At 47.1% G+C, this 22160-nt stretch overlaps 1 protein-coding gene across 1 annotated transcript in view; it reads left to right on the top strand.

Annotated features, from left to right (window-relative positions):
* PLXNA4 (plexin A4) overlaps positions 1 to 22160 on the top strand; it is a 475064-nt gene that overhangs the window by 45144 nt on the left and 407760 nt on the right. The window contains exon 3 of the mRNA XM_077783705.1: positions 5506 to 5688. Coding sequence (XP_077639831.1) covers positions 5506 to 5688 — 183 coding nt within the window. The remainder of the gene's footprint in view (positions 1 to 5505; positions 5689 to 22160) is intronic.

Raw genomic sequence — 22160 nt, 5'->3', positions numbered from 1 at the left:
TCCTGTAAATCAGGTTCATTCTTTTGCTCATCCTTCCTATTTCAGTGGTGACTGTGACACTTGGCCATGGTGTCACGGCTGCAGATGGTCGGTGACACAGGCAGAGGTGGCAGGAGCAGAACACAACCAGGTAGAGAGGCAGCTGGAGGGGCAGGGAAGGGCATTTATTTATACCCTGGGAGCTGCCAATCCGTCTCAGATGAAGGTATTTTGGCTGTGCACAGCACCTTCCAAACCTGTGCTTCTCAGTTTCCCTGGGGCAGGGTGGTGGTGAGGAACATTCCCTCATTTGCAAGTGGGAATTCTGTGTGGGATGATGCTGAAGTGATTGATCCCAGCCCAGCATTCCAACTGCAGTTTCCTTCCAAGTTACCTGCTGGCTGGGACTTTCTGGGTTGCATTTTAACTGCTCGGGATGTGAGAATTGCTGATATTATTCCCACCTCTTTAGACCTTCCCTTTGCCTCTCCTTGCTATCCCAGCCACCGTTAGAAGTGAATTCATGCCCTCACCTCCTCCTTCATTCTGGAAAGTCGTTAACATGAAATTGCCAGGCAGAGAAGCTCCAGAGAGTTTAACGTGGCTACTTTATATTGCTGCTAGGAGTGTCTGGAATTGAAAATAAACCTGTGCTTGCAACTCCTGACCCTTTCATCATAAATCCAAACTTCCTTACGTGTCTCTCTTTGCTGCAGAAGATGACTGTATTTCTACAAAGCTGCTGAGAGCCACAGCTGTGCAGGAGCCTGGTGGTGTTTATTTGTAGGGTTTTGCTTGCTGGCTTTTTTTTTTTTTTTTTTTGGCAGATGATTCCCAGAAGAAATAACCCAAATATGTTCAATGAAAATAGTTTTTGTGTGGCGTGTGGCTTGCTGGCCTCGCTCCTGTTCCTGGGGGAGGGTTATGGCAAACCACAACGCTGTGATTGCTCCTCTGGCACCCAACCAGCAGCACGTGAGTGGACACAGAGTTCTAGAACAGTTTGGGTTGCAAATGACCTAAAGACCATCAAATTCCACCCCCTGCCATGGCAGGGACACCTTTCACTCTCCCAGGGTGCTCCAAGCCCTCCAAACTGGCCTTGGACACTTCCAGGGATCCAGGGGCAGCCACAGCTTCTCTGGGCAACCTGTGCCAGGGCCTCCCCACCCTCATCATAAACAATTTCTTCTTTAAACCTAGTGTGACTCTGCCTTCTTTAAAAAATCTACCCCCTATTTCTACTTAAGTCCTTCTTATAAGCATGTGCTCTCCTGTAAGTAATATCAGGGGAAAAAAGATGATATAAATAGGCTTAAATTTAATTTTGTGTCTGTGTGGGATTATCAACCCCATTAAGGGTAGGTCTGAGTTCAGCTGGAGCCCCACCCAGGGGCAATTAGATAATGAGACCTCAACAGGCCGCAAATCAGCCACAGGTGCTTGTGCTTAACGCTGTGATTTTGGGGGCTGTGTCCTCCCAGGCTCCTTCCTGGGTTTGGGAGGATCTGGATTGGGTAGAAAGGCAGCCAGATGATTGTATAGATCCTTTCTGATCTCAAATACTTCAGCTGGAGGGGTTGGTTTTGGCTGTGTTCCTCCAGGGAGGATGCCTTCGACTGTGGCAGCTCTACTGGATTTATCAGAGTAATTTTCTCTGGTTTGGGATGGAGCTTTGCACCCTGCACCTTAGGTAAGATGACTGCTGGCCCTATGAAGCTTTTCATCGTCTTGGAGGTGAAGAAAGCTGTCTTGTTTTCCTTGGAAACTTTCCTCCCTTTCCCCTCTTTCCACTGTTTGGGAGTTTCTTGCTTTCAGCCTGAAGCGATTCTATTCAGCTTGTCAGGCCATCAGAGTGAGCACTGAGGCAGTTTGATTATAGCCCTGAAACACAAATTGTGTGTCAGAGCCCAGGCCATCCCTATGGCTGCCCTGGCTGTCTCCAGACCCTGGCAGGGGGCTCAGAGACCTCAGCAAGAAGTCAAAAACACCTGTGGCTTCCATTTTAGCCTGTGGAAAAAACTGCCAACTCTATATGAGGAATTACAAGCCACAAGGGTTTGAGTAGTGTGATATTTGAATTAACACAGGGTAAAAAAGTAGAATTTTGGGGTTTTTAGAATATAGTTCAGGGGGTACAAGATGGAGGGATTTGGGCGTGTCCTGACCTTCTTCTTCTTCTTGTCCTCCATGTCTTGGTGTGATGGTGACACTTTTCTTTTGCTTTAAGGTAGAGACACACTGTCTAACATAGATTATAGATATTGACACGTTATTGCAAACATTGTACAGGTAGTTTTGAGTATATAATGTTAACTCTGCCTGAGGCAACACACAGAATGCCATGGTCTCTTTGCTAGACAGAGCTCAACAGATCAGAGAAAGAATGTTATAGATAAGGAAAAATAAACAACCTTGAGAAGCTGATCCTACACATTCTAGACTCCTTCTTTGGCTGCACGGGCTGGGAAAAAGGGACTTTTGCACTCTTGGGGCCATCCCAGCACTACAGACCCTGAGAACTGTGCTCATCTCTGAGCTTAAGAGTTTCTGGGCAAACTGAGCCTGACTTGAAGACCTGGATTCTTGGATCTGACATCCATAGGACAGTTCAGGTTGGAGGGACATCGAGTGGCCATACAGTTGTGCTGAGGGGATTGTATTTAGGCTGAAGGGTTCATCTGGAATAGTTTTGTGGCCACCTGGCTCTGCTGGAAGGTGCATTTCCAGTTTGGTTGGGTGGTTCTTTCTCTGACACGCCTCCTTTCTCCTGCTGATAATGGATTTATTTCCATGTACTAGAGCTTGCAGATTTATCCTGGACTTGTTGCTGTCGTTTTGGACTAGCAGCATCCTGCCTGCTGCTGCTGGAGGCTGCTGATCTGCTCCCTAATTGCTCTTTGAGCCTGTGTTTTAGCTCTGCTAAAAAGGGCAGTCCACAAACACTAATGACTCCTGCAGGCCAGAGCTCAGGCTAGCTGATCCCTCCTAATGGCTCTTTGAATTCCTCCTAGGTTTTATGCATTTATAAACACATTTAGGATGCATTATTCTTCTATTCAGCAAAACCATCTGTAATTATTGCCCGTAATTGCTGGGTGAGGATAAAATGAATCAACTATCAGGCTTTTACTGCTCGTGAACTCAAGTAGGGACCATCACTTTTTTTTTTAGCCGTGTTTCCAGGAACATATGAGTTCAAAGAAAATTGTCATGGTCCTTTAGTACTGATGTATCACAACTAGGCAACCTTCCTGTACACTTCATTATTGCTTTTCTAGGCTTTAGCAAAGCATTTTAAGTGGATGCTTAACTTGAAATTTGTGAGCAGCCCCAGAGGAGTTAATAAAGTCCAACTGCTCTGGCAGTTGTGTGCTGGGATATTTGGAGTTTTATTTGATTTATTCAGTGAGGTGTATTAGCTTCACCTGCCTTGATGGTGCCTGAAGGTAGAAGATCTGCCTGTGCCATGTTCCTGCTGCATTTCTGGAACATCCTGAAGCCCAAGGAAATACCCTTTATAACTGGACATGACATTCACTTAAGTGAAAGGATCCCAGTGAAGCATCCACCTGCTGAAAATGCTGCCGAGTTCGAATGCAGCGGGTGTTGGAGCTCAGGCAGCAGCATTGATAAAAAAAAAAACAAAAAAAAGCTAAAAAGCTGGAAAGTCCCTGTGGTAGCTGTGGAAATTTCCCTCCTCTTCAGGAAATTACAGCATCCCAGTTAAATCACAGAATGGTTTGGGTTGGAAGGTGCCTTCAAGGAAGGAAGGAAACATGGGTGCTAATGTCCTTACAAACAACTCCAAGGATGAGGGGTCTTTAGGAGGAGTAGGTGTTAATATTGTTGAAATGGGCCTAAATGTCTCTACCAACCACAAAACCCGGGAATTTTAACTAGGGTTTGAACTCCTGAACTTTAGGGTTGGACAAAGGGGTGCGGGTAAAGTCTGTGGGACTGCTGGTGGATCCCCCGAAGCCAGAACTGCTGAGTTTTGGGGGAAATGCTGGGTTCAAGGGGGGATATGTGGTAGGTGGTTTGGGAAGGCTGCACCTTCCTGGTACTGGGGAAATGAAGAGGGTGAGTTTGGGATAAAAGGAGGCTGCATCATCTGAAACCTTGAGAGAGAAAACCCCATGGGGGTATGTCCCTGTGGGGTCACTCTCTATTTATTTGAATAAAGTTGCAGAACTCCTCTGTCTCCTTTATGGACTATTGTAAATGCAGGTGAACCCGGTGGGAAGAAATGGTGATGTCTGACTCCAGTTCAGAAGGCTGAATGATTTCTTTATTATAACTATACATTAATATGCTATTTAAAGGAGATACTCAAACTACACACCTACTTTTTCTAACTACCATCTCTAACTCACTCACAACCTGTGACCCTCTCTGAGTCCAGCCCCAGGTGGGTTGGATTGGCCATCAGCTCAAACAATCCTCACCAGAATCCAACCCAGCAATCACCCCAGGGAAACAATTCTCCAACCACATTCCACATGGGAAAAACAAGGAGCAGAAATAGAAATGGTTTTTCTTTCTTCTGTGCTTCTCTATGAAAAATCCTGAGAGAGAGAAGAATGCCTGCCACAATAGACACTGGCTTTTCACAGCATTTTTTCCCCCTCGCCATCTGGTCCCACCCCTCTGCCATGGTCTCACCTTCACCTATCCCAGGGTGCTCCAAGCCCTGTCTCACCTGGCCTTGGACACTCCCAGGGATCCAGGGGCAGCCACAGCTTCTCAGGACCATGTGTGCCAGGACCTCACTACACCCACAGCCAAAAATTTCTCCCCATCTAATGCTGCTCTCCAGCAGTTTGAAGCAATTGCCTCTTGTCCTGTCCCTCCATCCCTTGTCCCAAGTTCTGCCCCAGCTCTCTTGGAGCCTCATCAGGTACTGGAAAGGGCTTTAAGTTCAAGGTATTCAATTCTTACCATGGTCCTTTTTACAGATTTAGCCTGGGCTGACCATCTGACTCTCTCTTGCTTAGACAATGCCTGGACACTCCTTGGAGGATAATTTTCAAGATGTAACATAAGCAACCTTACTGAGTTTAGAATTGGGATTTATTTAGTGGTTATTTAGGCTTTGTAGATGTGATCCTTAGTGTTGGATCCTGGGTCCAGAGGACAGGTCAGGATCCATTTTATTTGCCAGTGCAGATTTATTTTTTTTGACAGAACTTAGGGAAGTTTAAGACATTTTCAGCAGACTTCCACTTGATTGGTGAGTCTTGACTGGCAAAACTGACTGGTAAAGCAGTAGGAAAAAGGCTTCATGTAATGTATCCTGCTGGGCTGTCATTCAAGAGAACCAACTTTCCACTTCTGCTTCTGGCTGTAACTCATTGTGTAACTTCAGAGAGGTTTTTTCTTTTTTCCACCTCTTTCTCCAGTCCTTGTTGATTTTTTTGTCAGCCTGCATAAATTACAGCCACATTATGCAATAGATGGATACTTCCCAAATGGCAAAAATTTTGGTGACTTCAGCTGTTTACCCTCTTCTTTCTTCCTTTGCAGCTGTTAACAATCGATGACAATTTCTGTGGCCTGGATATGAACGCCCCCTTGGGAGTATCATCCATGGTGAGAGGGCTCCCCATTTTCACCGAGGATGGGGACAGGATGACCTCGGTGATTGCCTACGTCTACAAGAACCACTCCCTGGCTTTTGTGGGCACCAAGAGTGGGAAGCTCAAGAAGGTAAGACCTGCGTGGTCCTCTAACTCAGATTTTCATATTTTTGTGGCGATTTAAGTGTTGAATTGAGCGTGAGCGCAGTCCTTGTCCTAAGGTGCTCCTGTTTTGAGGATTAAAAAATGGTTTGGTTGGCAAAAAAACTGTGTTTCACCCTCAAGGGATAGAGATGATCTGAGAAAGGATAAAATCCTCCTTCCAAATGGTTATTCATCAAGAAATTAATGCTTCAGAAGTCAAACCACAGCCCCAGTCGCAGATGGACGTGATGTAATTTGCATCCAGCAGGATTTTCGGTGTTCGGACCATCTCTAATTGAGCCATTGATCACAGGGTGTCTGTGCACGCTGGAGAAAAACTGACTGGGGCTGAAGTTTGGGAAACAGGAATTATGCTCTGGAGATCTTTCTTCAGAGCAGTGTGACCAGGCTGTGATTTCACCACGAGCCCAGCACGGGGTTAGTGGCCGCCCTGTTGACGTCAGGCTGGGGGTTTGTGCTGAGGGAAGAGGGTTTGCATCAAAGGAAAGCTGTGTCCTGAGCCATAATGGGCTTTATGTTTATGCTTGATGCTGCACAAACAGAATCAAGAGCGTGTTTGTGCTCCTCTCTGGGCATTCTCACTGGAAATGTGCCCATGGCGTGGCTGGGGTTTGCCTTGTGAAGCCCTCAGAGAGGCTGGAGAGGTGGGATCCTCTGCCTGTGGCTTTCCCAAGGAAAGGAGAGTTGTTGGAAGTGGGCTAATGATGGGCACTGCCTCCATTTCAGCCCCTCTGTGCCAGTCTGGCAGTGTTGGTCTGAATGTTCAGCCCAGGAGTGTGGTAAAACATTGCCTGTGCAAGGAGATGGTGGCTTGGCCGTGGTAATGGAGATTTGGGAGAAGCTGGGAAGGGAGGTTAGCAGAGCCTGGTGATGCTTTATGATGTTTCCTCTTTAAATCCCTTTTGCAAGTAAAGACTTCCAAGTTGGGGCAAATAAAGTGCTGTGAGAAGGTGACCCACTGTGCCTTGTGGGGAGTGAAGGGAGTTGGTTCGTGGATGCTTGGGGATAGTCTGGAATCTCTGGTTTTATTCCTCTACCTGTTTCTTCACTTGAAAAGCAAATCTGGGCTGTAAATTCAGATGGCATTTCCCCCATGCAGAGGAATGGGATCCTGCCCACTGGCAAATGTCTCTGGCTTTGCTCGAAGCAGAGGAAAGGCTGCTCCTGTTTTTGAAAAGAAAATATGGTGGGATATTTTTTTATTCAGGCATGTGAAAAAAGAGCCAAATTGTTTTTAAAATGGTCATAATAAAAATAATCTTCCCTGGCTAATTAGCTTTTGCTTCCCTGTCATGTGTGATATCATAATAAACTGTTCAGTTCTCCAGTCAGTGTCTTGGATGGAGGGAAATGGGGCAGCTGAGATCTGAATGGTAAATATCAAAAAGACCTAAACTCTTAATGACTGCTCTCCCTGCTCCCACAAGCTTTTGGTTGGGGTTTTTTTTTTGGCTTCAGGAGAAGAAAACTCAGCCACAGCTCTGTCTTTGCCTTTGCAGGTCGCATTGCAGAGTCCAAGATCTGATTCCTTTTTAATAGGGGAAAATAGGAGAGAAAGCTTTCTGTGCTTTATGGAGTGTGGTAGGGAGCAGGGACAGCCTTATAGGGTAAAGAATGAGGAGAGCTGAAGTGGCTGATGTAACTTGAGAAAGGGAATAAAATGAAGCTTTTTCCTAACATGCTGAATATTCTACTTGTGGTAGTTCTCACTTTGGGTGAGTTGGAGCAGGGCTGGAATTTGCTCAGGTGAATGAATTTCCCCCAAGCAGGAAGAACAGAAAACAAAATGAGACTCCTTCACATAACCACGTGTGATTGTTTTGGACCAGTTGATCCAGACTCCTGGAAAAACCTGTAGGTGCTATAGGTTCAGCCCAATCCTTGCTGTGGCTTCTGCAATTCCCAACTCTCCTCCTCACATTTGCCCCTTCCAGTGCTCCTGAGGGTGCCTGACCCTGGGACAGCAACCTGTCACCTCCTCTGGGTGGTTTGGCACTCGGGATTTTCCCTTGATGCTCCTTGACCCCTGCCATGAACCTTTGGATGCTGTTTTCCACCTTGGCTCACCAGTCAGGTGCTGCCAGGAAAACTCTGCACTGGGACTACAGCTCCAGCAGAATCCATTATTTTAGCACAATGTTTGTTTTCTGCTCAAAAACAGTGGTAAATTGGAGTAAGCCTTGTAGGATTAGATGAAACTCCTGGACAAATCCCAGGAGCTGGGATGTTTTTTTTTGTTTGTTTGTGCTGTTGGGTTCTACCAGGCGTGTCACACTCTGCTGCTTCTCCTGGTGCAGTGCAGCTCCTCGGTCAAGCTGCAGTGGAATATTTTGGATGGCATGAAAGAGGAGTTCTGAGATTATCCCCAAGATAGCAGGATTTATTCTGTGCTCGGAAGACTTGCTGCAAGTCATTACAAGATGGTTTTGGAGAAACTTTGCTGCTTTTTTTTTTTTTTTCCTGCAGTTTCAGTATTTTCCTCTCTGTGTGGTTTTTTTTTTTAATGTTTGAAAGTGGCAGACTGTGCATCAGATTTTGATTTATGCGATCCATGAATGCTCTGCAAAATACCCACAGTCATAAAGCAATATCTGTTAGTTGATATACAAATGTCACATGTGTCAAAGGAATTTATCCAGTGGCACACACAACTGAAGGAAAATATTGTGCTTTACAGGAACATATCATTAAAATGAATACTAGCAGAGTATCAGGAATCTGCCCATGTAACCAAGACAACAAAGAGGGAAAGAAAAGGAAAAACCAAGATAGAGATAGGGTAGGGAAAGTGTGAGTGAAACCGAATGACACGGTTGGCCCCAGCTATTTCACTGCCCCAGGCAAAATACATTTTGCAACCTCTGCTCATTCACAAAGCTCCACGTGCAGTCCATCAGGAAGGCACAGAATAATGTGCTGGAGAAATATTCCCTCCAGTTCCTGCTGCCTTGTCCACAGCACAGCCCGGCCCTGCAGAATGAAGAAATAAAAATGAAAAAAGGATAAAAATGAAGAGCTATGGAAAAGGAAAAATTCTCCATGTCTAACACATAGAAACCACTGTCCTTGCATTAAAGGTTTATTGAGGATTTGTGGCTTCTTGAGGATGGAGAAAGGTGGCCCAGGGAAGAGTTCAGTCCTTTGCTCTGCCAGGAACTTCTGGTGTGTCTCCATATTTCGTTTTCTCTCCTGCAAATGGCAGGGAATGTTTTCCTTGCTCAAAGAGTGCTGAGAAAATTAATATATTAAGTGCTCTGAGGTGTGTGGTCACCTCAAACAGCTTAACCGATCAGGTGGGATGGAAAACCAGCTCCTGACCACTCGTGGCATTGTTTAATGAGAAATATTTCATCTTGCTGTGCTTTGGTTAGAACCCAGTGTCAGATTCCTCCTGTGCTGGCTGTCCCATGGTGCTCCCATGAGTCTGTACCACAGTTTTAGAGCAATCCAGGGATCCTGATGGGCTTCCTTGGCTGCAAACCCCTCTGTACCCTGGGGAATGCTTCAGGCAAAACGTGTGGCTGAAATGCAGTTGACAACCCTGGGAGTTTTTAGTGATTTCTTTCAGGAGATGCAAAAAGAAACTCCCTTGAGTTTAACAAATATCTGGTTTCTCTCCCTGCAAACAGCACAGGAGTTATTCCTGGGGATGTTCTCCCTACAAACCACTTTGCTGTAAAACAGGCAGCTGCCAAAATTCCCTGGCTTTTTATTTTTCCTTTGCTCACTCTCTCGTTCCACACTCTGCTCTTCACTCCAGTGGCAGGAGAAAAGCAGGGATGCACCCACTTGGTTTGGATTTTTTCCTGGTGCCCCTATTACCTGGCATCACTAAGGGAGTGGAGCAGTATTCCATATTCCTTGTATTCCTTCCCCAGGCATTTAATTTACAGGTCATTGCTTCTGTGCAGATCATTTCCAGTCAAAGAAATACAATTTACCTGCAATAATTCTGTGTGGAGGTGCAGGTGTAAAGGGTGAGTTGAGCTTACAAAAATGTCAGCCTGGGAGCAGCCCCAGGAATTGCATTTCTCACCAAAAAAGAGCTCTGGTCAATTTTGAAATGTTTATTTGATGATGGAGTAGTAGAAATTTTATTTTATTTGAAACTTCCTAGTGATACATTGTTTGGTTTCTTTTTATTCCATCCAAATAATTCCCTCAAAGCCTTTTCTATGCTGAATTCCTTGCAGAGAGAGAACTTTGACTTAAAAACCAACACCTTCTCTGTGGGCTGCATTTCATTTCTCATCGAATCCAATCAGTTTGTGGTCTTTGAAGGGTTCTTAGATGTGGAATGTTGTTTTGGGTGAAGGTTTTCATTTGGATCCAACAGCTCTGAAATCTGGCCAGCACTTCCCACCAGGTATCAACTCTATTGAGGAGAACATCCTCAGTATTGCCCAGTTCCATGGGTTATCCATCCTCTGGATACCCCTGAGCCCTTGGCACCCTGCTCACCTTGGATCCAGAGATGAAGCACCACAGGGAGAATTTAAAATCTGGGAGCTGGGAATTGCAGTTCTCCCTTTGGCCCCTCTCACAGTGGTGTTGGGCAAGTGCTAAGTTGGGAATGGAAACCTTCAAGGCCAGGTTGGATGGGGTTTGCAGCAACCTGGTGGAGTGGAAGGTGTCCCTGCCCGTGGAATTGGGGTCCCAGTTCCAATCCAAGGTTGGGGTTTACCTCCCACCCGAGGAGGTGGCAGCGCTGGGATTGCCATGCATGGAATGTCACTCTGGTGGTAGCTGCAGGCACAGCCAGAGATCTCTGCTTCTCCAGGCCAGGGGGTTTCTGAATACACACAAAACAAGGAGCCCTGCTCAGTTTTGATGCTCCCTGGAGGGAATTCTGCAGCTGACAGCTCTGTGAGAATGCCAGCAGGGAAACTCAGCTCCCTGCTCCTTCCCTCTGCTGCCTTTAAAGACTTGAGGATCTTTTAAATTTTATTTTTTTCCTCAGCGGTTTGGCAGGTGGACTTGACTGCTCTGAAAACATGCTGGAGAGGCTCTGGCTCCTGCTGGGAAGATGGTTTCTGCAAGAGGGGCTGGTTCACCCAGGCCTCTCCTCACAGCTTCCTGAGCCAGCAGGAGTCCAGGTGCTTCACTGACTTGTGATGGAGTGATGCTGGTTCCTGTCAGAATTTGAGGTTTGCCGTCGTCTGTGTCCTACTGTGATGTGCAGCCTCTTTTTGAGAGGTTGTTGCCAGCTTGGGTGCCTGGAAATCAGTTAATTTTTCTGGCTGAAACACTCAAAGTTGTGGTTTTGGTAGCTGTGGTGAACTTGGCACTTGGTACTCGCGTTGGGTGAAAGGCATGGTGGGAATCAATGTGGACATCGGGCAGTGGCACGATTTCTCCTGGGTTGTGTAAATAATCATTGTCTAGTTATCATAAGGGCCTAGAACATCACCTAAACATGAAAGGATTCTGTTCCCATGAGTGAAATCAAAGATGCAGGATATGCAAATAGGGGCAGTAGATGGAGGGAATGTGATCACCTTGGGCTCAATTGCCAGGCCACATCCAGATCCTGCACTCAGTTTCAGGCTACTCAGAACAAAAACTTTGTTGACAACCAGAAGAAGTTCAGGAAAGGGTCAAGAATTTGGCCAGGAGGTGGAGAACCCACCCTGAGAGGAGGGAAAGAGAGAAATGAGTTTATTCAGGCTGGAGATGAGAAAACGTGGAAGGGCCTAGGTTACAGCATTCCCATGCCAACAGGGAGGTTATTGAGGAGTTGGAGAAGGGCTCTTCATGTTGGTAAGTAAGGAGAGGATGTGGAGCAGCAGGCATAAGTTGGCATGAAAAAATTCCAATTGGATAGAAGGAAAAGCTTTTTGTCCATGAGGACCTTGAAGAAGCAGTTCCCGTTCTTGGCGACTTTCAAGGCCAGAATTGACAGAACGACCTGGTCTGATCTCCCAGCAGAACCTGCTTTGAACAGGAGGTTGGGTTAGAGGACCTGTGAGGTCCCTTCCAGCCTGTGATCCATCCTCTGCCCTAAACCCACATCAGAGGGGCTCTGTCCAGGCTCTGCTGCTGAAGTGGTGCAGCCAGCACTTGTTTGTAATACCCACTGAGGGTTCCATCACTGCTGGTGGCTGCTTTGCCTCTCACATCCCTCATTTCCCTCATTTCCATTGCTCTGGGACTTGCAGCTACAACTTGTCCCTGTCTCACACTGCAGCTTGTTGCAGTGTCTAACTGCAGTAGGAATTTTTTTTTTTTTTCCCTGTGACATGAAGGCTGTTCCTGGGAAGAACTGGAGCCTGCTTTTTGGCAGAGAGCAATTAATTTTCCATGTCTCACCTTCGAGTAGTCCTCTCTGCTTTCTGACTACTCAGCAACCTCCTTGCTGGTGTGCGGGGTTTGGCTGAGCTGTGCTTTTGCTGGGTGCTTTTCCTGCATGAGTTGAGTGCTGCTCTTTTTTTGGGGATATTCTGGTTTAGCTGTGACTCAGAGTCTTGTCAGAGATGGAATCTTGTGATCATGCATTGAGATTTGCAAATAACTGTCTAATGCCTCCAAATTCTACACCAGCAGCTCTGCACTGTGTGTTTTCACTCCCAGCTGCAGGAGAAAGAGCAGGCTCCAGTGAGCCCACTGCAGCAGGGAAGGCAGCAGGTTGTACTTTCATCTCTTCAAACCCTTCCTTTAAATGCAGCCTGCATCTGACAGCTTTGCAGAGCTGGATTTCCCTACAGAGGGATGAGGATGTGCGTTGAGCAGGCAGGGGAATGTTAGTGACAAAACCAAACAGGAGGAGACAGGGAACAATGTCCTGCTGCCTGTTCCTGGCTGGAATCCATGGGTCCTGCAGCCTCCCAGGGGACAGCTGGCTGTGCTGGCTGTGTCACCTGCCCTGTGCTGGTGGCAGGTGATTTTCTGCATGGTGTCAGCAGCTCTGTGGGGTGTCAGGCTGCAGAACGGCAGCACAGCCGATGGAAATCGTGCAGGGGTGGGATACAAGGAAAACAAATTCATTCCGCGTCCCTCTGGTCCATTTGTTTCTCTGTCCCTGTGTTCTCTGTGGCTGGAACATCAGGGGATCAGCTTTGGTCTTCACCTGCTCCTTCTGCTCTCCAGGGTGACAGAGAGGCTCTTTAGCTCTCCATACACTCCAGTGAATTCCCGGATGGATGCCCAGCCAAAAAGGCTCTTGTGATGCCTTCTTCCTCTCCATCCCCTTCCTTTTTGACTGGGATAATGACTTTTCAGGGAGCCCTTGAAGTGCCTCTTGCATCTGCCTTTGATTTGAATGCCTCTTGCCTGCTGACCCTTCTTAAGGGAAGTCGGCTTAAGTGGGGTTCTCCTAATTAGTTTTGCTTTAATTTAATCTTTTGAAATTTTATCAAAAAGAGGAAGCCTTCTCCCCACTCTGTTATTTTATCGGCTTGTTTTCATGCATGGTCTCTGGGTTTATTTCTCTGTTTCCCTTGTCTCTAGATAGGACATCATTTGCATATTTGATTAAGCTCCATATGTTATCAGGGAGCCAGTTGAAAGAAGAGCAAGTCCCTGATAAGGAGCTGTGCATCCATCTCTTCAGCGTCCTCCACTCCGTCCCCCTCACCAAATCTGTGCCCAAAATCAGCTCCTCACTCTCCCACCTCCTCCCTCTCCTCTGGCCAGTGGCTATGGGGGGATGCAGGCACCACAGTGTGGCCCCTCCTGTCCTTAGGAAGGGCTGGGCAGAGGAAAGGAGCTGGGCACTGTTGAGGAGGTGAACCTTGGCACTGAGATCCAGGTTTGGTTTCACAGAATTCCCAGATTCCCTGAGTTGGGAGAGAGCTCCAAGAGCATCGAGCCCAGCCCAGCCCAGCAGCTCAGCTCACCCAGTGCCACATCCAGGCTTTTCAAACACATCCAGGCCTGGTGACTCCACCACCTCCCCGGGCAGCCATCCCAGAGCTTCATCACCTTTCTGGAAAAGCTTTTTCCTGCTCTCCCACCTGAATTTCCCTGGGCACAGCTTGAGGCTGTGTGCTCTGGTTGTGTCAGGGCTGCCTGGAGCCAGAGCCCCAGCCCAGCTGGGCACAGGCACCTTCCAGGAGCTGTGGGAGCGATGGGGCCAGCCCTGAGTCTCCTTTTCTCCAGGCTGAGCACCCCCAGCTCCCTCAGCCCCTCTCAGGCTTTGTGCTCCCAGCCCCTCACCTCCTGCTCAATGCCAAGTGAAATATGGACCATTCACATCCTGGAGGGCATCAGGAACAGCTTTGCTGGGTGGTTGAAGGAGGGGACTGTCCTGCTTTGCTCCCACTCCAAGTCCTGTGTGCAATTTGAACACCACAGTATAAAAAAAGATAATTATAGAGCCATTAGTGTTTAAAGGAGTGCAATGAAGATGGAGAAAAGCCATTTGAGGAGTGTCTGAGGTCATTTGGTTTGTCCAGCCTGGAGCGGAGGAGTCTGAGGGAGACCTCATTGCAGTCTGCAGCTTCCTCCTGAGGGGCAGAGCCTGAGCTCCTCTCTGTGACAGGACCCAAAGGAACACCTGGAGCAGTGCCAGGGAAGCTGCAGGTTGGAGATTAAGGAAAAGTTCTTCCTCCAGAGGTGATGGGGCACTGCCCAGGCTCCCCAGGGAATGGCCACATTCCCAAGGCTCCCAGAGCTCCAGGAGCATTTGGACAATGCTCTCAGGGATGCACAGGGTGGGATTTTTGGGTGCCTTGAGCAGGACCAGGAGTTGGACTGGATGATCCTTGTGGGTCCATTCCAACTGAGGATATTCTGTGGCTCTCTGAAGCTCTTTACAGGATCCCACTGTGCCTGTGGGGAATGTTTTGCACCGAAATTTCACGTCCCCACTCTTCACTTTGCAGGTTGACTCTGCTTTTTGAGTCTCAGCTGGGCTATTTCCTGCAGGTAGCTGCTGCAGTCTGGGCTGACAGCTTTAGCTCATCTCCCAGGTGCTGCAAATCCCTGCTGTGCAGGCAGCAGAGCAGGGCTGGAGGGGCTGAAAACAGAATAGCCACAGACACATAATTTTGAAATTTATTTTGAGCAAATGTGTCCATGAATGCAAAAAAAAATCTCTTGAGTAAACACATGCCCTGCAGGTTTTGTTCTCTGACTACTGCACTATGAAAACAATTTGCCTTAAGCAGCTCCCCCAGCCCACCTCTAGGAACCCTCTAATTTGAGAGCAGCTGTGGGAGGTACCCCTGAGGAAACACAGGGGAATGCATATTTAACAGTGATTTTCTCCTCCTTTCTGCTGGTCTTCAGGCTGGGGGAGGCTTTTTGGTTTGTGACCCATAATTAGGCAGTTGTGGTGATCAGAGTCCAACTCCTGGCCTGGCAAGGGCAGGGTGAGTTCAGAGCAAACAAAAGTAGTGTAATTAGTTGTGTTGCTGGAGCTGGAGAAGGCACCATAGCTTGCAGGAGGGACCCTTGGAAAAAGAGTTTTTCCCTCTAATGACAAGGAAGTGTAGGAACCAGAGGTTTAATTTAGGAGCCAGCTGTTAATTTGAAGGCAAAAAGGAATGTGCCTCCCTTTGTTAGGGCTGGGGATGGTTTGAAGGTCTCTCCAGACATCTCCCCTGCACCCCTGATCTCCTGATCAGTGCAGAGGTTGTGAACCCCTGGCAGGGAACTTCAATGCCACCAGCACATCCAGGAGTTGTGAATGCTGCTGGTGAGGCTGGAGAAATAAAATCAGGGATAAAATCCCCCTTGTTTCTTTCCAACTTGAGCCCTTCCTCTCATGCTTCTTTCATTTTGGTTTATCAAGACTTTGGCTCTGTCACGTTCTGTTCTGTGGTGGAGAATGCTCAGGCTTTGATGAATTGCTGGTGGTTGGACTGGTGTGGAGGAGCTGTGCTGGTTTTTGTAGGCCAGCTTTGATGGATTGCTGGTTGTTGTGAGGAGCTGTGCTGGTTTTTGGAGGCCAGCTTTGGATTGCTGGTTTTTGGACTGGTGTGGAGGAACTGTGCTGGTTTTTGGAGGCAAACTTTGCTGGATTGCTGGTTGCTTTGAGGAGCTGTGCTGGTTTTTGGACTGGTGTGGAGGAGCTGTGCTGGTTTTTGGAAGCCCCAGCCCATCTGGTGTCTGTGGGAGAGAAGATTTGTGTTGCTGTGTGGGACTCAGGGATCTGTTCCTGCTTGTTCTGACACTTGTCTTTTTGTTTTGCTTTGTTGTTTTTTTCTTTAACCTCCCAAACCCTGTTGGTGGCCTCTCACCTCTCCTAAATGGAACCATATGGAAGAGCTGCAGGTTCCTGGCCCTTTTTGGAATTAGGAAGGCTTTGATTGCTGAGTGACGGGTGTAGAAATATGGACTGAAGGCTAGACCAGGGCAGTTCATCAAAGATGTGATTTGCCAAGTCCCCCTGGGATGCTGTGACCAGGGTGACCCAAAAGAATCATCCTGGCTGTGGCAGCAGCAGCTGAACCTATAGACTTGAGTGTAACCTGGTGGTGTCAAATCCAGGTTGATGTCAATAATTTTTTCTCATGATTTGACTCTAATTTCTTGGATTTCTTCATTCTAACCAATGTCACTATAGCACCAAGGAAAGTCTTTCCTCCTCTAAACTAAAAGAGGTGTTGAATTATAAAGAGTTGGAGAGATATTCAAATTAAAAACCCTCCCAAAAAAAAAAAAAAAAAAAAAAAAAAAAAAAAATTGCCAGCTGGATTGGTGTCCATACTTGACTAGAGGTGGCAGGACTGCGTTTGTGGAGATACCCCTTAATCCCATGGAACATCACCCCTAAGAGCTGGGATCCCCCTTGGAGCAGCCAGCCTGGAGATGTGTGCAGGAATCCCGTGGAACACTCCAAGGCTCTGCAGAGAGATGGTTTGGGGCCCCAGGGGGTGCCAAGGGAAGCAAAAAGTTGGGAGCAAGTCCTCTGTGGGTTTCAACTCTGGTTACACTCTGTCGTGCTGAACGTGTCCTGCTGGTGATTCCCAGAGCTGGGGCACTTTGGATGACAAAACAGCAGCTCCTGGGGGGGTTTTGGTGGGTTCTTGCAGCAGAGGACCCCAGCACACTGGATCTGGAAAACCTCTGCTTCTGCTGGCAGCTGTGTTGGCATCCCACCCTGCTGAGATCCTCATGGATGAGCTCTGGAGTCATCCTTCTGACTTCTTGGCATTTTATTTAATTTATGAATTAATTTATTTTTTGTAAACTGAAGCTGGCAATAAATTCCAGCGATGCCAGCTGAAAAAGGTTATCACCAAGACTTGGCAGAGACCTCATCATATGAATTTTTCAGGACCCCTCCTGATGAAATCTAATTAAACACCACGACTGGCACTGTGCAAATCTCCCTGTGTTTGTCGTGTGGTTGATCAGGGCTGGGTTACCAGGGGAAGTTTATGGCTTGTAATATCTGCTTGGGGTGGATGTGGTTTCTCACACCACAGGCACTTTGATCTTTTCCCCCCCAGTGCTCACAAAGTTCTGTGGGTTGGTTTCTCTCGGGTTTCCTGCGGCACCGATTGATCTCCTCGGGGTTTAAGGGAAGGTGTTGAGGACAGAGAGGGAACCTGAGTGATAAGGATGCTCCTCCTGCCCTTCAGACAGCATCTCTGTTCTGGGAAGAGATGAGACCCTGGCATCCTGCTGGGATGGAGTGTCTCTTGCAATGAGGATAACTCGTTTTCTTGTTTTCTTACAGCGTTTTACAAGAAATAAATAAACCCAACCCAAACGCAGCCCCGTGCCAAATCAAAACTGATTGCTTCTCCCTCCTCTCTTTTTCAACATAACAAACAAGCTGTGAAAGTTGTACGGTCTATGAAACAACCACTTATGGTTATTTGACCTCCTCCCCTCCCTTTCCCTCCTTGCTCTTTTATTTTTATTTAATTAGTTCTCCTCTCACAGATGTTTTTACCGTGAGATGGAAAAGTCAAAATATTTTGATGCTTTCAAGCCCTTTCTCCCCGTGCGATGATGTAAATTAATTCCCCAAATCCCACCTAAATTCTGAATTTTTAGCTAATTTTTCTATTAATGGAGAGAGAAGAAAAAAAAAAAGAGAAAATGTTTGCAAATTTGTATGTCTCTGTTTTCCTTGCACGTCTGTCTTAGTCTGCAATATGTGGAGAGGTGGGAGATCTTATGAGACTGCTGCCTTTAGTCTCTTTGTTAAACTTCTTCTGCCGGGTTAGCATTTTTGTCTGCTTGGAAGCTGGAGGATTGAACTCACCTGGGAGCCCCAGCAGTGAAATAAATTATCATAATATAGCAGGAAAAGAATATATTTTAATGTGGTGAGCAGTGCAGGACTGCCCTGGTGTATTACATCTGTTCATGTAGAGATGTAAAATGTGCCTTTGGCTTTGGGGCACATGCTTGGGATATTCTTGTTTTGAGGGGAAGGGGCTGAAGGGATGCAGGTAAATTTATAACATAAATTCAGTCCCAAACACATCCTGACACTGATAGTAACTATAATAGCAAGCCAAAGCTGAGCATTGATTGTTAATTCATGATTTTTAAGCCAACCTCTCACTTTTTAGAGGAATCTGGCTCTTCTTAGGGGACTGGCAGTGCTGTAAAGCAGAGATGGAGGGCGGGAGATTGGAAGATCTGTTCTAGTTAATATTGCAATGCTCTGCTTTAACAAATTGTCAGCACAATGAGTGGAAGTGCAGGTGCAGGGCTGTTCACCAAGGTGTTTTATGCCCTTCTGTTAAAAAAGGATTAATTTTTAGCTTGAACGAGGGTACCTGGCAAGGGGGATGTGAGCTCAACCCCTCCAGAAGAGCTCTGAGCAGTCCCAGGCTGGGATGTGGCAACAGGATCTCAACACCCCCAAAGTCATTACACAGATTCTGCCATTTTTTATTAATCAATATTGATATTCTGTGGTTTTTTGTTGGGTTGTTTTTTTTTTTTTTTTTTGCCTCCCAGGGTTTTCACCTTGCTGGTTTTGCAGCCCCTGCCTGCCCCCTGCCCTGTGGTGGAGCCTCTGTGCTGCTTCTTTCCCTGTTAAGGAAATCTCAGGCTCTTCCCTCTCCAAGCCCTCGCTGACATTGCCATGGCAGTGCTGCCCTTCTCCTCACTGCTAGGAAAGATGAGCTCACTGGCACTAAATATATCCCCTTGTCCATGCCAGCATGCCAGGGATGCTCTGGCAGACTCTGAACTGACTTATTTTCTATGTTTTGTCAATTCTCTGTGGCAGGTGATTTCATTAACAGCTCTTTGAATGCTCAGGGAGCTGGGCCCTTGCTTTTTGTTGCTTTCACTCTCTTGATGGAAAGGTGCTGGTGGCCACTTTGCAGTTCCTCCCTCCAGGTCAGCCTTGTCACCCAGCTCCCAAACCTACTTCTCAGTTTTTATTTTTTAATTAAAAATAAGCTGTGAAATTTGGAATCGGAGTCAAACTCCCTGGAAGTTCACTCTCAGAGTTTCAGGCTGTGGTGTGATCTGCTCCCAGTTGTGCTCCCTGTGTGATCTCTGGATGATCTCAGGCTTGTCTGTCTGCTCTCCCTGTTTATCCTGCAGTAATTAAAATCAAAGAGTGGGGTGGGAGGATGATGGTTGGGGCAGGACTGAGATCCTCCTTTACACTATCTGGACTGGAGATGGTGTCTGAGCAAGGTTTTTCCCATATATCTTCAGTGGGACAGTCAGTGTGTGTTCCTTCTGGATCATCCTCACATCTGCAGTGTTTAATGAGCAGTGTGACCCCCAGCTCTGCTGTTCTGTCATCTATCCCCTTTCTTCCACTAATCACCTCGCCCGAATGTCCTTTAAACTTGCTTTTTAGGATATTCCCATTTTCCCTCCTCCATCTCCTCTGTTTCTTTTTCATAAGGAACTTCCTTTAAGCCCCCACAATTTTTTTCCTCCTGGGGTGACCCTTTGGCTCTGTTCACCTTTGATGTCCACTTACAGTTTGATCAGACTAAAATATAAGAATCCTGAACTCGCTTCCTGCTTTGCTACTGACTTTTATGGACCTGGCTTTTGGAGAGTGGGGTTTCAGCTCATTAAATGGGGAAATCTCCATTCCTAGGAAGTTCTGCCAACTTCCCACTCCAAGGAGAGAAATCAGACCTTTCAGCACACAACTCATCTCATTCTTCAAGAGAATGAAACTGCCCTAAAGCAGGGCAGGTGAATTATGTCCAAAAAGTTTTTTTTTTTTTTCTCTCCATTAGAGCTTAGGGGGGCTGAGGACAACTTGTTCAGATGTGAACATCTCTTATTTCTCTGTTCCCTGGCTGTAAGTGACAGTAATGGTGTTTCTCTGCTTTGATAAGGGCCTCATCAACCATTTGTGATCGTGAGGTGCTTCAACGATGCAATGATGATAATAGAAAAGCTCAGTGCAAGGTCATTGTATGCAGGGTTTTCCTGCTGGAAATTTGATTAACATGTTCAGATGGGGCCATTTCTTTTGGTCCTTCATATTTTCTTCATTCTACTGCAGGTGGAATTCAACCTTTTCTGTGGAGATCAGGGTCTCTTACCTGGGCCAGGCACCTGGAGTTGGCAAAGAACATAGAGGAGGTGGCTTAAGAGTAGGGACACTGGGCTGCAGCTTCAACTCAGGTGGTTTAAGGAGAAAATGGGGTTGGAACAGACCTGGCACCCCCTCATTCATGGATTCCTTTTGATGCTGTTACAAACTCTTCCTCAACTGCTAAAAGCTGAGGGAAAACCTTTAGTTTTGCTTAAAAGGGCAAGAAAGCCTGCAGGATTTATGGCACCTGCAGTGACCAGGGGTACTGCCAGCGAGTTCAGGGAGTTAGGAGTGGCTGAGGAGGCTGGGATCTCCTTGGGATCACACACCTGACAGTCACAGGTGAGTTTTGCTGCACTGATGCCTCAGGTTTTGGCTTTTATATTTTCAGATTCTGTGCTGCTTTAGGGTGTGGGTCTGGGTTTTGTAATAGGGGATGGTGAGCTCTGTGCACAGAGCAGGGACACAAAACAATTCCTGCTCCAGCTGGGCACCAAGGACAAATGATCCAAACCTCAGCCCAGGAGCACAAACAGCATGGGCTGGAGAGAGAAAAACAAGCAGGGTGGGACTGATGGGCTGGAGCTGGAATGGGAATGAACTCCAAGGTGCCAATGGAGCAGAACTGATCCCAGGGAGAGCCCCGGGAGCGCTCGTGCATTTTGGGGCCAGTTTGGGTCATTTGGGTGCAGCCCTGGCTGGGCTCTGGTGCTGCCCAAGGTGGATCCATGGAGGAGATCCTTTGAATAAATCCCTAATTTATTCTTTAGCTCTGCCCAGCCTCTGCTCCAGCTCAGCCTCCACAAGGCATCAGCAGCACCACAGGGATGCTTTGGGTGGCACGGCACGCTTGAGGATATTTTGGAATGCCCAAAGTACTTCCATGTGATTTGGAGACACGAGTTGGCAGGATGGGGTGGATTAAAGAAGTTTTTAGGCATGCAAAGATGAAATCAAGATGCTTTCAGGTGCATGGCTGCAGTTGCTGGAGGAACTGACACCCAGGAACTTGCAATCAAAAGGGCAAAGTAACTGGAGCAGACCCTGAAAGGGGCACATGTGGACAGGAGCATATTCCATAGAAGGATTGGATGGGAAAGGCCACTTGGGTTGGGGGTGATGTGGAGAGCATGAGGGGTGTCCTGAGCACAGCCACCCTTTGATTTCATCTTGATGCTTCCCAGGCTGCTGAGCCCAGAGTTCAAAGCTGGGTGGTGTTAGAGTTTGGCTGCTTTCAGATGCAGAAATTTCCACGTGCAAAAACTCCCCGATGGGAGCGGGGGCTCCTCCCGTGTGTGTTTGTGCAAGGGCTTGGGCTGAGCTCTGTCAACACAAGGCTTTCCCCAGCTCCCCATGTAGCCCTGATTTCCTTGCCCCCTCCCAACAGGTTGGTCATAAATTAGGTTCTGATGTGGGGATTGAATTTCACTCCAGCTGCCAGAGCTGTGGCACATCTGGGGTCCTCCTGTGGTTAATGACTTCACAAAAATGAAGCAATAAAGGTTATGATGGCTGTGTTTTAACCCCGTGGCCCTTGTTCTGCTCACCAGGAAGGTTTCCCTGGAACAGTTAAAAACCTGCTGTCTGCATTTAAATATCTCCCAGTGATGTGTCATCTTTTAGCAGCTGTTTATGAAGTGATTTTAGTTTTGAAATTTAACAAAGCTGAAGCATTTTTTTGTTCAGGTTTTCCTTCATAAAAGATGAACTGATTCTCTTTAAACTGAAAAAAAAAAAAAAAAAAAACAACCCTGTCTCTAAATTATGCCATGATTTGGCATTTACATAAAACAGAGCAGTCGGTGTAAAGAAGAAAGTGGAAAAAACCCACCTCAGTCTGAGGTTTTTTGGTGTAAGTCAGTAATGCTTTTTTGGGGGATGATTTGTCTGTGAAGGGCAGTTCCCAGCTCTGGTCACCAATGATCCCTTCAAGGGATGGGGCTTCCACCCTCTCACAAACTCAAAGCCATGGTCAGGAAAACTGGGATGTGACTTTGGGCGCTGAGCTC

Source organism: Lonchura striata, chromosome 5 (assembly GCF_046129695.1).
Source record: "Lonchura striata isolate bLonStr1 chromosome 5, bLonStr1.mat, whole genome shotgun sequence".
NCBI lineage: Eukaryota > Metazoa > Chordata > Aves > Passeriformes > Estrildidae > Lonchura > Lonchura striata.
This window is presented reverse-complemented; position numbering and strand designations above follow the sequence as displayed.